The 14,721-nt window shown below is 40.3% G+C and overlaps 1 protein-coding gene and 1 long non-coding RNA gene across 3 annotated transcripts in view; one reads left to right on the top strand and one right to left on the bottom strand.

Annotated features, from left to right (window-relative positions):
* The window catches only part of LOC128692408 (blastula protease 10), a 199,774-nt gene extending 191,317 nt beyond the window's left edge, over window positions 1-8,457 (top strand). For both annotated transcript variants that reach the window (XM_070096297.1, XM_070096296.1), the window contains 3 exons: window positions 2,593-2,775; window positions 3,332-3,477; window positions 4,856-8,457. In XM_070096297.1, the coding sequence (XP_069952398.1) occupies window positions 2,593-2,775; window positions 3,332-3,477; window positions 4,856-4,968 (442 nt within the window). In that variant the 3' untranslated portion in view covers window positions 4,969-8,457. The remainder of the gene's footprint in view (window positions 1-2,592; window positions 2,776-3,331; window positions 3,478-4,855) is intronic.
* On the bottom strand, window positions 8,359-14,677 carry LOC138854252 (uncharacterized). The gene is made up of 2 exons (XR_011393457.1): window positions 14,410-14,677; window positions 8,359-10,974 (listed from the first exon to the last, which is right to left on the bottom strand). It is a non-coding gene; the product is annotated as an uncharacterized lncRNA (long non-coding RNA).
* Window positions 14,678-14,721: the final 44 nt, after the last annotated feature.

Genomic DNA, 14,721 nt, shown 5'->3' with positions numbered 1-14,721 from the left:
ATGTATATATATCTGGAGAGAGTTCCGGGGGTCAACGCCCCCGCGGCCCGGTCTGTGACCAGGCCTCCTTAGGTCAGTGTCCCACACCAGTCGACTAACACCCAGGTACCCATTTTACTGATGGGGAACATAGACAACAGGTGGAAAGAAACACGTCCAATGTTTCTACTCTGGCTGGGAATCGAACCCAGGCCCTCACCGTGTGAAGCGAGAGCGTTAACCACCAGGCCACCAGAGCCACACTATATATATATATATATATATATATATATATATATATATATATATATATATATATATATATATATATATATATATATATATATATATATATATATATATATATATATATATATATATATATATATATATATATATATATATATATATATATATATGCAAAAAAATTTTATCTATGGAGGCAAAGAAGGGAATGTACGAAAGTTTAGTATTACCAACACTCTTATATGGGTGTGAAGCTTGGGTTGTAAATGCTTCAACGAGGAGGCGGTTGGAGGCAGTGGAGATGTCCTGTCTAAGGGCAATGTGCGGTGTAAATATTATGCAGAAAATTCGGAGTGTGGAAATTAGGAGAAGGTGTGGAGTTAATAAAAGTATTAGTCAGAAGGCTGAAGAGGGGTTGTTGAGGTGGTTTGGTTATTTAGAGAAAATGGATCAAAGTAGAATGACATGGAGAGCGTATAAATCTGTAGGAAAAGGAAGGCGGGGTAGGGGTCGTCCTCGAAAAGGTTGGAGGGAGGGGGTAAAGGAGGTTTTGTGGGCGAGGGGTTTGGACTTCCAGCAAGCGTGCGTGAGCGTGTTAGATAGGAGTGAATGAAGACAAATGGTATTTGGGACCTGACGAGCTGTTGGAGTGTGAGCAGGGTAATATTTAGTGAGGGGATTCAGGGAAACCGGTTATTTTATATAACCGGACTTGAGTACTGGAAATGTGAGGTACAATGCCTGTACTCTAAAGGAGGGGTTTGAGATATTGGCAGTTTGGAGAGATATATTGTGTATTTTTATACGTGTATACTTCTCAACTGTTGTATTCTGTGCACCGCTGCAAAAACAGTGATTATGTGTGAGTGAGGTGAAATTGTTGAATGATGAAAGCATTTTCTTTTTGGGGATTTTCTTTCTTTTTGGGTCACCCTGCCTCAGTGGGAGACGGCCGACTTGTTAATATATATATACATGTACACATAAAATTTGTTTTCTTTAATGCTTATATAGGTATTAAAGTAGCTTTCGAGGTGTACAGGTGACCTTCAATCTCATTGACCCTCGTGTAATCGATACGCTTTAAGCCTGTTTAATCAGCTGACTTAAAGTCATTAAAAATTTCTCGTAATTTGTCAGATTTCACATTTAAAAAATGAAGAAAAATTTGCTTGAATTGTGGTGAAACAACAAAATTTGTACATATGAAATATTTTTGTACTAATTTTACGTAATGAAATGAAAGGACTTTGGTGTAACAGTACATTACAAAAATAAAAATATTTTTCTTGTCTCAGAATTATTTCCGCTATACTACAATAATGATTTTTAGGATAATGTATGCCTCTGTAGGATAATGTATGCCTCTGTAGGATAATGTATGCCTCTTTAGGGTAATGTATGTCTCTTTAGGATAATGTATGTCTCTTTAGGATAATGTATGTCTCTTTAGGATAATGTATGTCTCTTTAGGGTAATGTATGTCTCTTTAGGATAATGTATGTCTCTTTAGGATAATGTATGTCTCTTTAGGATAATGTATGTCTCTTTAGGGTAATGTATGTCTCTTTAGGATGTATGTCTCTTTAGGGTAATGTATGTCTCTTTAGGATAATGTATGCCTCTTTAGGATAATGTATGTCTCTTTAGGATAATGTATGTCTCTTTAGGGTAATGTATGTCTCTTTAGGATAATGTATGTCTCTTTAGGATAATGTATGTCTCTTTAGGATAATGTATGTCTCTTTAGGATAATGTATGTCTCTTTAGGATAATGTATGCCTCTTTAGGATAATGTATGCCTCTTTAGGATAATGTATGTCTCTTTAGGATAATGTATGTCTCTTTAGGATAATGTATGTCTCTTTAGGATAATGTATGTCTCTTTAGGATAATGTATGTCTCTTTAGGGTAATGTATGTCTCTTTAGGATAATGTATGTCTCTTTACAATAATGTATGTCTCTATAGGGTAATGTATGTCTCTTTAGGGTAATGTATGTCTCTTTTTATTATAAAAATAATAAAAAAGGCCAAAAGAGCAATTTTTTCATGAAGAGATGACACTCGTTGGGAAACATCCTGGTGATATATGCCAGGAAGAAAGCGATTAATACTCCAATGGAAATAAGTCACTCTGTCTGACTTTTTTGGGTTATCCCAGGTTCTCTACACATATGCTGCTATGTATAATAATCTATGTAACTGTATTTGTGTATACCTGAATAAAGTTACTTACTTACTTACTTACCTAAAATAAGAATTAAAGTATGTTCTCAGTGGATGTACAGTAAGAGACATAAGCCAACCTTTCACTATGTATAACCCGAGCATCATCACTGTTTACTACTTAGGAACTCGCCCTCAGGTACCAGCTGCTGACCAAATGTCTGGGGCCCTACCAGACGCAACTCATCCCAGTAACCACTATCCCGGGCACCACTTCAGCCCCGTGCTATACCAGGATCACGGACACTCGAGGCACCGTCAACACGCCCTACCACCCTAAGAAGTACCCAGACAACCTTGACTGTGTTTACGAATTCATCAGGTTAGAGAAAAATCTAAAAAAAAATTGCTTGAAGGGAGAAATCAGTTTGTAAGAAGTATATATATATATATACATTATATATATATATACATTATATATATATATACATTATATATATATATACATTATATATATATATACATTTATTGTAAGGGGGAAAAATATCATTTGCTTTTTTTGAGTGTCAATAAAATCTTAAAATATTGTCATCCTATTTTACTTCAGGTTATAATATCCATGCTTAAAGAAATAAAACAACCTGTAATATCGTAATAAAATCTCATCAGTAGTTGAAATTCTGCTAACAGAATATACAATAGTGGCTTTTTAAAGGGGTTGGTCTTGAAAATTCCATCTAATTTACTAGTAATGTTTTCTCATGGAAATAATAATAATAATAATAATAATAATACTAATAATACTAATAATAATAATAATAATAATAATAATAATAATAATAATAATAATAATAATAATAATCAGCTGTTCCCAGCAGATTTTTCCCATAATTTCCTCTTTACCATCAGCTCAACTTAATTCTGCCGTTCACCTTCAGGTCGAGTCAGGATGTGTGCGGGGTGAGGATGCAGTCTGTTACCTTCGAAATGGAACCAGCTCTCATGACAATTTTCGGCGGCGCCTGCACCGATTTCCTCCACCTGCCTTCCTGCGGCTTCGTCTGCGGCAAGGTCAACTTTTCATGTAAGTTTTGGAAACTAAGCGTTATTTCACTTTCTGACCGCTAAAATAAGGCTGAAGAAATATTTTCTGATATTCGAGTAAATCCCCTTTATTTTTACCTTGCAGTACATCTATGCACCTTTCCTTCCCCATTTCCCCTCATTTTAAATAGTCTTCTCTGTCTATCGTATCAAATCCTGTAAGTACGTTGTTGCTATACCTCCCTTGGCATTTCTGTTCTCTAATATCTTCAGGTTTAGTTCTTTTAGTCTCTCTTCACAAGTCTCGTTGTGAATCTCAACACTTTCTATTGTTTTTGGACATGCTTGATTAGGTGTGGAATTTAAGGTGATGCTTTAAAAACATCTGAAAGCTAATCTTAAGTGCAGAAGTTCGCTTGATTTGCCGCTTCTGGCAATTTGCTGGAAACTATGTTGATCTTTAATTCCTTGTTAGGCTTATCGTTTACCCCTCCTCCTGCTCCTTTAATTCGTGGACGATTCTTTCATGTCTACCTGGAGTCTGCCTAGAGGGTATTCCGGGGATCAATGCCCCCGGGGCCCGGTCCATGACCAGGCCTCCTGGTGGATCAGGGCCTCATCAATGAGGTTGTTACTGCTGGCCATTTCACAGTCCAAAAATGTGCAGTTTGCACACCCTTTCTTGCGCTACGTCTGTTGCCCTGTTGAATAAATCCAGGAGAATCGTGAGACAGGAGTTATCATTTCATAATCAGTGCTGGTTATTGTTTATGGAGCAGCTGGACTCCAGGTGGTTCACCACACTTCTGATTGTCTTCGTTTTATATTATTATATTTATGATCATACACTCATAGGGAATCGCTGTACTCATAAGGGTCATATAGCTCCTGAGGAATGGAATGGGCGGGGTAATCAAGCTTGATCATAGTAAAGGGAGAGTAGTTCCAGTTCTATGGATCAACACCTCTTCACCAGCATCATAGCAGCAGCACAATGAATACATGCCATAGATAGTGGCCTGTAGCTTAATACTTGTCTGTACTTTCTAAAAACATAAGAACTACATTCGCTGTCTTCTCCGTTCTGATTATTACCTTGTTACTATTGACCTGTCAATTTTAACCAGTAGTTAACATGTACCGCAGTTGTCTCACTTAAAACTTGTGGTAATACTTTATCAGATTACATTGTTTTTATGCATTCATTTCAGTGTGTGTGTGTGTGTGTGTGTGTGTGTGTGTGTGTGTGTGTGTGTGTGTGTGTGTGTGTGTGTGTGTGTGTGTGTGTGTGTGTGTGTGTGTGTGCGCATTTCGAGGGTATTTATCTACACGTACGTTTCTATAAGAACTTTCACACCGGAGAACTATTAAAATTATTTTTCCTATGTTCTTGAGCAGTATTTCTCTTCTTTTCGCAGGGGTCGTGGCTTACCAGCCCAGTGCCACCAGCCTTAAGTTCCATTTCCACTCAGACGAGGCCACAGGTCACACAGGTTTCCTAATCAACTTCGAGCAAGTGACGCAGTGTTAATGTTGCTTGACCTCATTTTATGCTTTTCTCATACGAGACCACAAGTCTCACCTGCTTCATCATCAACGAGTGACCCAGATTTGTTTTGGTCTGACCTTGAATAGTTTTAAGAGTCATAAGACTCTTAAAATTCTTCGGTAAGGTGAAGAATAGCACACTTAAGGAACTACGTCCTGTGGCTTCCTTAGCTGTGAAGCTTAAGGGAAATCGGCCACTCCAGAAAAAAGATCGCACTCTAATTCATCTGAGCTAATTCAGGTGGTTAATAAGGAAATAATTGACTTCTAGGGGTCCCATGATTTTCCCTGCAATCGTTATAGCTATGCACAAGAGCCTGCTAGCATGAGGAACACGAAGTGAGGCAAGATAATCGAAGCTCTCAGTTTGTGAAGCAACATGACTGATTCGCCATGAAATAGTTGACAAGTGGAGAACATCAGTTTTAAGATAAATAAATATGACTTTTAATAGAATTTTTGCATAGTTATTTAATTATGCGTGACAACTTTGCAAGACTGAAGAGTGTGTGCATTTCAGTTATTATTATTATTATTATTTTATAATAATTATTATTTCATTATTCAATATTATTATTATTATTAGTTATTATTATTATTATTACTGTGTTGGTCACAGAGCAACAAGTGTTATTTCAAAGTGCATACTAAAACAATGGCAAAGGAGTTATTACTTAGCATTGGGCATTTATCCTTTATTCCTACCATGAAGAGAGATAGCTCACATATCATAGAAATCTCTCAGCTACTGAGAGGCTTTGTAACCAAATATATTTCGAGCTCAGTTAAAAAAAAAACTTTGAAATATAAAATGGCTTTTGTTGTTGCGTTTATTAAGAATTAATTTGACATTTGTATTCCAAGAACTGGAGGATTTTGTCTATGGATGACCCAAAAATTCTGTGTCAATTTACACAAGATGTATTTTTATATTTGTATTTTTATGTAGGTAAAAGAACAGATATTCAACTACTTCTACATTTTAACTGTAGCAACATTTCGGTCTCCAGGAGCTATATCAAGCCGTTACGTTCTCCTGGAGAGCGAAACGTTGCCACAATAAAATATCGCATCAATTGCACAAGCGTTCTTTTACCTAACATTGTTGGTTATTCAACCAACATTATAATTTCTTTAACAGTAAATAATCCTGACAAGTTGATGAGTATATTCATCAATTCATCAATTCATCATATTCATCAATTCAGTGAATATCTAGTATATTCTTGAAGAGTGCATGTTAGAGTGCACACTTGATGGCACTATGTAATAAAACAATAATTAATTCAGTAAGAATTTTTTATGTGAAGATATTAGCAGTATGTAATTTAACATCTGCACTTTATGCCTATGATAGATTTCAAAAGTTTGTTTTATGATTTAATTAAGTTTGTCTAATATTGTTGTCTAACTCTTTGGTTGTCATGGTTTGTGGTTACAGTGATCTGTGGTTGTCATGGTTTGTGGTTACAGTGATCTGTGGTTGTCATGGTTTGTGGTTACAGTTACCTGTGGTTGTCACGGTTTGTGGTTACAGTGATCTGTGGTTGTCACGGTTTGTGGTTACAGTGATCTGTGGTTGTCACGGTTTGTGGTTACAGTGATCTGTGGTTGTCACGGTTTGTGGTTACAGTGATCTGTGGTTGTCACGGTTTGTGGTTACAGTTACCTGTGGTTGTCACGGTTTGTGGTTACAGTGACCTGTGGTTGTCACGGTTTGTGGTTACAGTGACCTGTGGTTGTCACGGTTTGTGGTTAGTTACCTGTGATTGTCACGGTTTGTGGTTACAATTACCTGTGGTTGTCACGGTCTGTAGTTACAGTGATCTGTGGTTGTCACGGTCTGTGGTTACAGTGATCTGTGGTTGTCACGGTTTGTGGTTACAGTGATCTGTGGTTGTCACGGTTTGTGGTTACAGTGATCTGTGGTTGTCACGGTTTGTGGTTACAGTTACCTGTGGTTGTCACGGTTTGTGGTTACAGTGACCTGTGGTTGTCACGGTTTGTGGTTACAGTGACCTGTGGTTGTCACGGTTTGTAGTTACAGTTACCTGTGGTTGCCACGGTTTGTGGTTACAATTACCTGTGGTTGTCACGGTCTGTAGTTACAGTGATCTGTGGTTGTCACGGTCTGTGGTTACAGTGATCTGTGGTTGTCACGGTCTGTGGCTACAGTGACCTGTGGTTGTCATGGATTGTGGTTACAGTGGCCTGTGGTAGTCACGGTCTTTAGTTACAGTGACCTGTGATTGTCACGGTTTGTGGTTAGTTACCTGTGGTTGTCACGGTTTGTGGTTACAGTGATCTGTGGTTGTCACGGTTTGTGGTTACAGTTACCTGTGGTTGTCACGGTTTGTGGTTACAGTGATCTGTGGTTGTCACGGTTTGTGGTTACAGTGATCTGTGGTTGTCACGGTTTGTGGTTACAGTTACCTGTGGTTGTCACGGTTTGTGGTTACAGTGACCTGTGGTTGTCATGGTTTGTGGTTACAGTGATCTGTGGTTGTCACGGTTTGTGGTTACAGTGATCTGTGGTTGTCACGGTTTGTGGTTACAGTGATCTGTGGTTGTCACGGTTTGTGGTTACAGTGATCTGTGGTTGTCACGGTTTGTGGTTACAGTGATCTGTGGTTGTCACGGTTTGTGGTTACAGTGACCTGTGGTTGTCACGGTTTGTGGTTACAGTGACCTGTGGTTGTCACGGTTTGTGGTTACAGTGACCTGTGGTTGTCACGGTTTGTGGTTACAGTTACCTGTGGTTGTCACGGTTTGTGGTTACAATTACCTGTGGTTGTCACGGTCTGTAGTTTCAGTGATCTGTGGTTGTCACGGTCTGTGGCTACAGTGACCTGTGGTTGTCATGGATTGTGGTTACAGTGGCCTGTGGTTGTCACGGTCTGTAGTTACAGTGACCTGTGGTTGTCACGGTCTATAGTTACAGTGACCTGTGGTTGTCACGGTTTGTGATTATAGTGACCTGTGGTTGTCACGGCCTGTAGTTACAGTGACCTGTCGTTATCATGGTCTGCGGTTACAGTAACCTGTGCTTGTCACGGTCTGCGGTTACAGTGACCCCGTGATTGTCACGGCCTGCAGTTAGAGTGACCTGTGGTTATCATGGTCTGTGGTTACAGTGACCCATGATTGTCACGGTCTGTGGTGGTCACGGTTCATGAGCGAAGGAGACAAGGTTGATAAACCTTAAAGTGCATATTTGGCAACTTACTCATTATGCCTCGAAGAAAGGGCATAATAGCTTCATCTTTTGCTCAAAAGGTAATTTTTTTCTTTATTAAGATCCTTGCCTCGGTACCTGTATGAGCCTCCTTATGTTTACACGATATTATCCTGTATGATCCCTGTTTTGGCACCATTTTATTCAGTATGATCCCTCTGGTGGCACCATATTATTCCTTCTTGATCACCCTGCTGGAACCCCTTTTATTTTGTATGATTTATGTGTTGGAATCATTTGCTGCCAAGTTAAGCTTGATCAGTAGTAGACTTGATCAATCAGCTTATTCTGTTCCCAGCTTCTGTAACCCTCTGGCCTGCAGATCATATTAGTACTATTTTGATTATGCAATGGGAGACAGCAAACACATGATTTAAATCAACACTATGTACCATTTCCTGTTATTTACAAAAACAAGGAACTGAAGATTGTGATTAATATAATTTATATGAATGTTAATACAGAGCCAAATGTCTTCATACTTAACAACCAAATTAAGCAATTTACATTTTTCCATGAATTTCTATTTTTTGTAACTTTACTGCTACAAGAAAAATGCTGTCATATATGAGGCATTAATTATAAAAATTCCTTTCATATTAAGTGTGCCCAAAATCAATGGATTCAATTATGTTTATTTGATTCTCACAGCATGTTTTATGCCTCCTGCTGTGAAACAAATATATGAAAGAGGTATTGGCTTTGCCATTAAAGAGTCAGCAATATGTAAGAGATGTTTGTTCTAACACAACGGATACCTAAATATGTGAGATTTTTGTTCAGACACTATTGTGAGCCAAATATATGGGATGTTTTTGTTTGCAGATAGTGAGAGAAATGGTGTGATTAATATAAGACGTTGGTACCTAATTTATGTTGTGCAGCTCTGCCTGGATAAGAGGCAACTCTTTGCAGGAACATACAGGTGTCGCCTACAAAATGCAACTGTTTCATCTCATGTACTTAGACCGATTATAATAGAATTCATAACTGCATTAATGATGAACAGAGATAAGCATCGTTAAGAGGATCTGTTCTGCATAAGGTGGCATTAGCCTCCGACACGGTGGTTTGGCTTCTTTTTGGCACCTTCACAGTAGATGCAAAAGATAACTAACCCTTAACTCTTCATGAAATCAATCCCTCATGACTGAAGTATGAACTAGATATTCTCCCTCAGAACCGATTATAATAGAATTCATAATGACCTAGATATTCTCTCAGAGGATGAACTAGATATTCTCTCAGAGGATGAACTAGATATTCTCTCAGAGGATGAACTAGATATTCTCTCAGAGGATGAACTAGATATTCTCTCAGAGGATGAACTAGATATTCTCTCAGAGGATGAACTAGATATTCTCTCAGAGGATGAACTAGATATTCTCTCAGAGGATGAACTAGACATTCTCTCAGAGGATGAACTAGACATTCTCTCAGAGGATGAACTAGACATTCTCTCAGAGGATGAACTAGCCATTCTCTTAAAGGATGAACTAGATACTCCTTCTGAAAGTAGTTATATTAATGCGGATTTACTAGAAATACATCATAATCAAAGTTGTATACGAGGGACGGGAAGAGAGGAATCGAATTTCTAGAGAACTTGTAATGCACTCTTGGAGTCTGGCACAGCCACGAATGATGAGGAGGACAAGAACGATCTCTGTGAAATTCTGTCTAATCTCCACCTAGTGCCCTATTTAATATTTGGAATTTGAAGGTTTATGGTGTTATTCTTAATGCAGTATGGTATCTACACACGTTGCAGATAAAGCTTCGTTCTGAATTAAACATTGCCAAGTTAAGACAAAGCTCTACATAGAGCGAAACGTTGTTCCAATTTAAGTTTGCTCTGCAACGTGCTTCTTTTCTTCTCAATTTCGCCAGTACGTCATTGGGATGCAGTTTCTGAAACAGAGCAAATCGAAAAACACTGATACTGTTTTTGTATTAAGAAAGAAAAATAGACCTTGAATGGTAACTGGATGGCGGTAATTAACTTGCATGGTACATACACATAGCTCACAATCTGGAGAATAAGTTTTAAACGACATTTCGGTCCATTCTGGACCATTATCAAGTCACATGTGAGAGAGAGAAAGAGAGGAAAAAATGACTTGTTTTCTAGGTTTCTTCTCCCTTTTCTGGCTTACTTGTGCCCAGTTATTAGTCCTGGATGGACCGAAACGTGGTCTAAAATTTCCTCTCAGAAATGAGTGTTATTTGTGAATTATTTCGGTCACTCTGCCTTGTACTTAACCTGTTGGATAATGTCTGGATTAACTTGTGGTATACGGATAGCAAAAGTGAATTTGCATATCTGAATAACAATGAAACTGCATGATATCTAGATAATATGGGCAGAGCCAAGCTAAATTTTCAGCCAATGTTTCACTCAAATTAGAGATTTACTGAGAGTGAAACGTAGTCCGTAAATTAAGGGTGGCTCTGTACATAGCTTTTATTGCTATGTTTATCAACGAGTGCTGCCATCCCGCACTAACAGTGAGGTTGTATCTCAGCTGGCTTCCGCGGTGCCTGGTGCAGCATGAGGCTGGCGTCTGTGAAGGCTAGTGAAGCGTCAGGATGGCGTCCGCGGAGGCTGGTGCGGCCTCGGGCTAGCGTCCGCGGAGGCTGGTGCGGCCTCGGGCTAGCGTCCGCGGAGGCTGGTGAGGCCTCGGGCTAGCGTCCGCGGAGGCTGGTGAGGCCTCGGGCTAGCGTCCGCAGAGGTTGGCTCAGGCATCAGTCTTTCTGAATTAGTGTCATAGTGTTATTAAGCAATAGTGTGATGGAAATTACATGTTATCTAATTATGGAGAAAATAAACACCAGCAAGAAGGCAATTTAGTTTTTTTATCCTTTATTATGAATATAAAACACACACACACAAACAAGCACACACGCACACACACACACACACACACACACACACACTACACAGGTATGAGAAACTTCCTGCAGGAGGTTCAGTGGGACAGAGAAATGGTAGGAAAATCAGTAAACGAGATGATGGAATATGTGGCAACAAAGTGCAAGGAGGCAGAGGAAAGGTTTGTTCCCAAGGGAAACAGAAATAATAGGAAGACCAAAACGAGTCCTTGGTTTACCGAAAGGTGTAGGGAGGCAAAAACTATGTGTAACAGAGAATGGAAAAGGTACAGGAGGCATAGGACCCAGGAAAACAAGGAGATTAGTAGAGCCAGAAACGAGTATGCACAGATAAGGAGGGAGGCCTAGCGACAGTATGAAAACGACATAGCATCGAAAGTCAAATCTGACCCGAAACTGCTGTATAGCCACATTACGTGGAAGACAACAGTCAAGGACCAGGTGATAAGGCTGAGGAAAGAAGGGGGAGAACTCACAAGAAACGATCAAGAGGTATGTGAGGAGCTCAACACGAGATTTAAGGAAGTATTTACAGTAGAGACAGGAAGGACTCTGGGGGGACAGACCAGATGGGGGCACCAGCAAGGAATACATCAACAAGTGTTGGACGACATACATACAGCTGAGGAGGAGGTGAAGAAACTGCTAAGGGACATCGATACCTCAAAGGCAATGGGACCCGACAACATCTCCCCGTGGGTCCTTAGAGAGGGAGCAGATATGTTGTGCGTGCCACTTACCACAATCTTCAACACGTCCCTAGAAACTGGGCAACTACCTGAGGTATGGAAGATGGCAAATGCAATTCCTATTTTTAAAAAAGGAGGCAGAAAAGAGGCACTAAACTATAGATCTGTGTCATTGACGTGTATAGTACGCAAAGTTATGGAGAAGATTATCAGGAGGAAAGTGGTGGAGCACCTGGAACGGAACAGGAGTATAAATGCCAACCAGCACGGATTCATGGAAGGCAAATCCTGTGTCACAAACCTTCTAGAGTTTTATGATAAAATAACAGAAGACACGAGAGAGAGGGGTGGGTTGATTGCATCTTCTTGGACTGCAAGAAGGCCTTTGACACAGTTCCTCACAAGAGATTAGTGCAGAAGCTAGAGCATCAGGCGCATATAACAGGAAGGGCACTGCAATGGATCAGAGAATACCTGACAGGGAGGCAACAACGAGTCATGGTACGTAATGATGTATCACAGTGGGCACCTGTGACGAGCGGGGTCCCACAGGGGTCGGTCCTAGGACCAGTGCTATTTTTGGTATATGTGAACGACATGATGGAAGGGTTAGACACAGAAGTGTCCCTGTTTGCAGATGATGTGAAGTTAATGAGGAGAATTAAATCAGATGAGGACCAGGCAGGACTTCAAAGAGACCTGGACAGACTGGACACCTGGTCCAGCAAATGGCTTCTCGAATTTAATCCTGCCAAATGCAAAGTCATGAAGATAGGGGAAGGGCACAGAAGACCACAGACAGAGTATAGGCTAGGTGGCCAAAGACTGCAAACCTCACTCAAGGAGAAAGATATTGGGGTGAGTATAACACCGAGCATGTCTCCGGAAGCACACATCAGTCAGATAACTGCTGCAGCATATGGGCGCCTGGCAAACCTCAGAACAGCATTCCGATAACTTAGTAAGGAATCGTTCAAGACACTGTACACCGTGTATGTCAGGCCCATACTGGAGTATGCAGCACCTGTTTGGAACCCGCACTTGATAAAGCACGTCAAGAAACTAGAGAAAGTACAAAGGTTTGCAACAAGGTTAGTTCCATAGCTAAGGGGAATGTCCTATGAAGAATGATTAAGGGAAATCGGCCTGACGACACTGGAGGACAGAAGGGTCAGGGGAGACATGATAACGACATATAAAATACTGCGTGGAATAGACAAGGTGGACAAAGACAGGATGTTCCAGGGAGGGGACACAGAAACAAGAGGCCACAATTGGAAGTTGAAAACACAAATGAGTCAGAGAGATATCAGGAATTATTTCTTCAGTCATAGAGTTGTCAGGCAGTGGAATAGCCTAGAAAATGATGTAGTGGAGGCAGGAACCATACACAGTTTTAAGACGAGGTTTGATAAAGCTCATGGAGCGGGGAGAGAGAGGGCCCAGTAGCAACCGGTGAAGAGGCGGGGCCAGGAGCTAAGACTCGACCCCTGCAACCACAAATAGGTGAGTACAAATAGGTGAGTACACACACACAGAGGGAGAGGACCTAGTAGCGATCAGTGAAGAGGCGGGGCCAGGAGCTAAGACTCGACCCCTGCAACCTCAACTAGGTGAGTACAACTAGGTGAGTACACACACACACACACACACACACACACCGAGGCAGGGTGAATTAAAAAAGAAAAACGAAAGTTTCTCTTTTTAAATTTAGTAATATATACAGAAGAAGAGGTTACTAGCCCCTTGTTCCTGGCATTTTAGTCGCCTCTTGCAACACGCATGGCTTACGGAGGAAGAATTCTGTTCCACTTCCCCATGGAGAAATTTATATATATATATATATATATATATATATATATATATATATATATGTATATATATGTATATATATATATATATATATATATATATATATATATATATATATATATATATATATATAAATGTATATTGCATGTGTGTGTGTGTGTGTACTCACTTAGTTGTGATTACAGGGGTCGAGTCTTAGCTCCTGGCCCCGCCAATTGTGACCCCTTGTTGCTGTGTCCTATCTCTGGAACATCCTGTCTCTGTCCACCTGGTCAATTCCTCTCAGTATTTTATATGTCGTTTTCATGTCCCCCCTATCCTGTCTGTTCTGTGCATGTGTGTGTGTGTGTGTGTGTGTGTGTGTGTGTGTGTGTGTGTGTGTGTGTGTGTGTGTGTGTGTGTGTGTGTGTGTGTGTGTGTGTGTGTGCATCCAAGAAACAAGGGTTTTAAGGCAAATAATAATACTTCGACTATCTGGGAATCGAACCCGGGATATTTTAACCAGCCTCTCGAGAAGCTAGTTAAATTTCTCGACGCCTTAATCCATCACGCCACCGTGCTTCAAACGTCAGGTCCCCAGTTAATACACTGGACATGCCACTTCTGACGCGAGTACATATATAACCGTGGATACTACAGGAACTAATTTCAATCTAGTCTCGTTTGGGATACAAGTCACATAAACAGTACACATATTAATGCATTCACGACTCACACACAGAATACATAAGATAAAAAAAAACACAGGACTACACAAAGGGTTAACGCAAGTAACACAGGGTCCCGCAAGACTCACACAGTGTGGCGTAGGACTCACACAGGGTAGTGCAGGACACAGTAACACAGGCCACAGAGTATAATACCGTGGACGCACGTCGCTGACAGGAAGCTGAAGACGATAACAGCTCACACAGACGTACCCTCACTCAATATCAACACCACTAAATCAATTTTCTATCAATGATTCCAGAGTTTTATAGGCCAGAGTCCAGGTGAAAAACCTCCATTATAAAGCAACTGGAAGGTTTACGAGTGAGTGCATGTCAACAGTGGTGATGAGGGGAGTGGATAAACGCTGTTTATAGCACCAGTGGGAACCCCCCTGGAG

The sequence above is a fragment of the Cherax quadricarinatus genome, chromosome 53 (genome assembly GCF_038502225.1).
Source record: "Cherax quadricarinatus isolate ZL_2023a chromosome 53, ASM3850222v1, whole genome shotgun sequence".
NCBI lineage: Eukaryota > Metazoa > Arthropoda > Malacostraca > Decapoda > Parastacidae > Cherax > Cherax quadricarinatus.
Note: the sequence above shows the minus strand (reverse complement) of the source record. Positions and strands in the feature narration are given on the sequence as shown.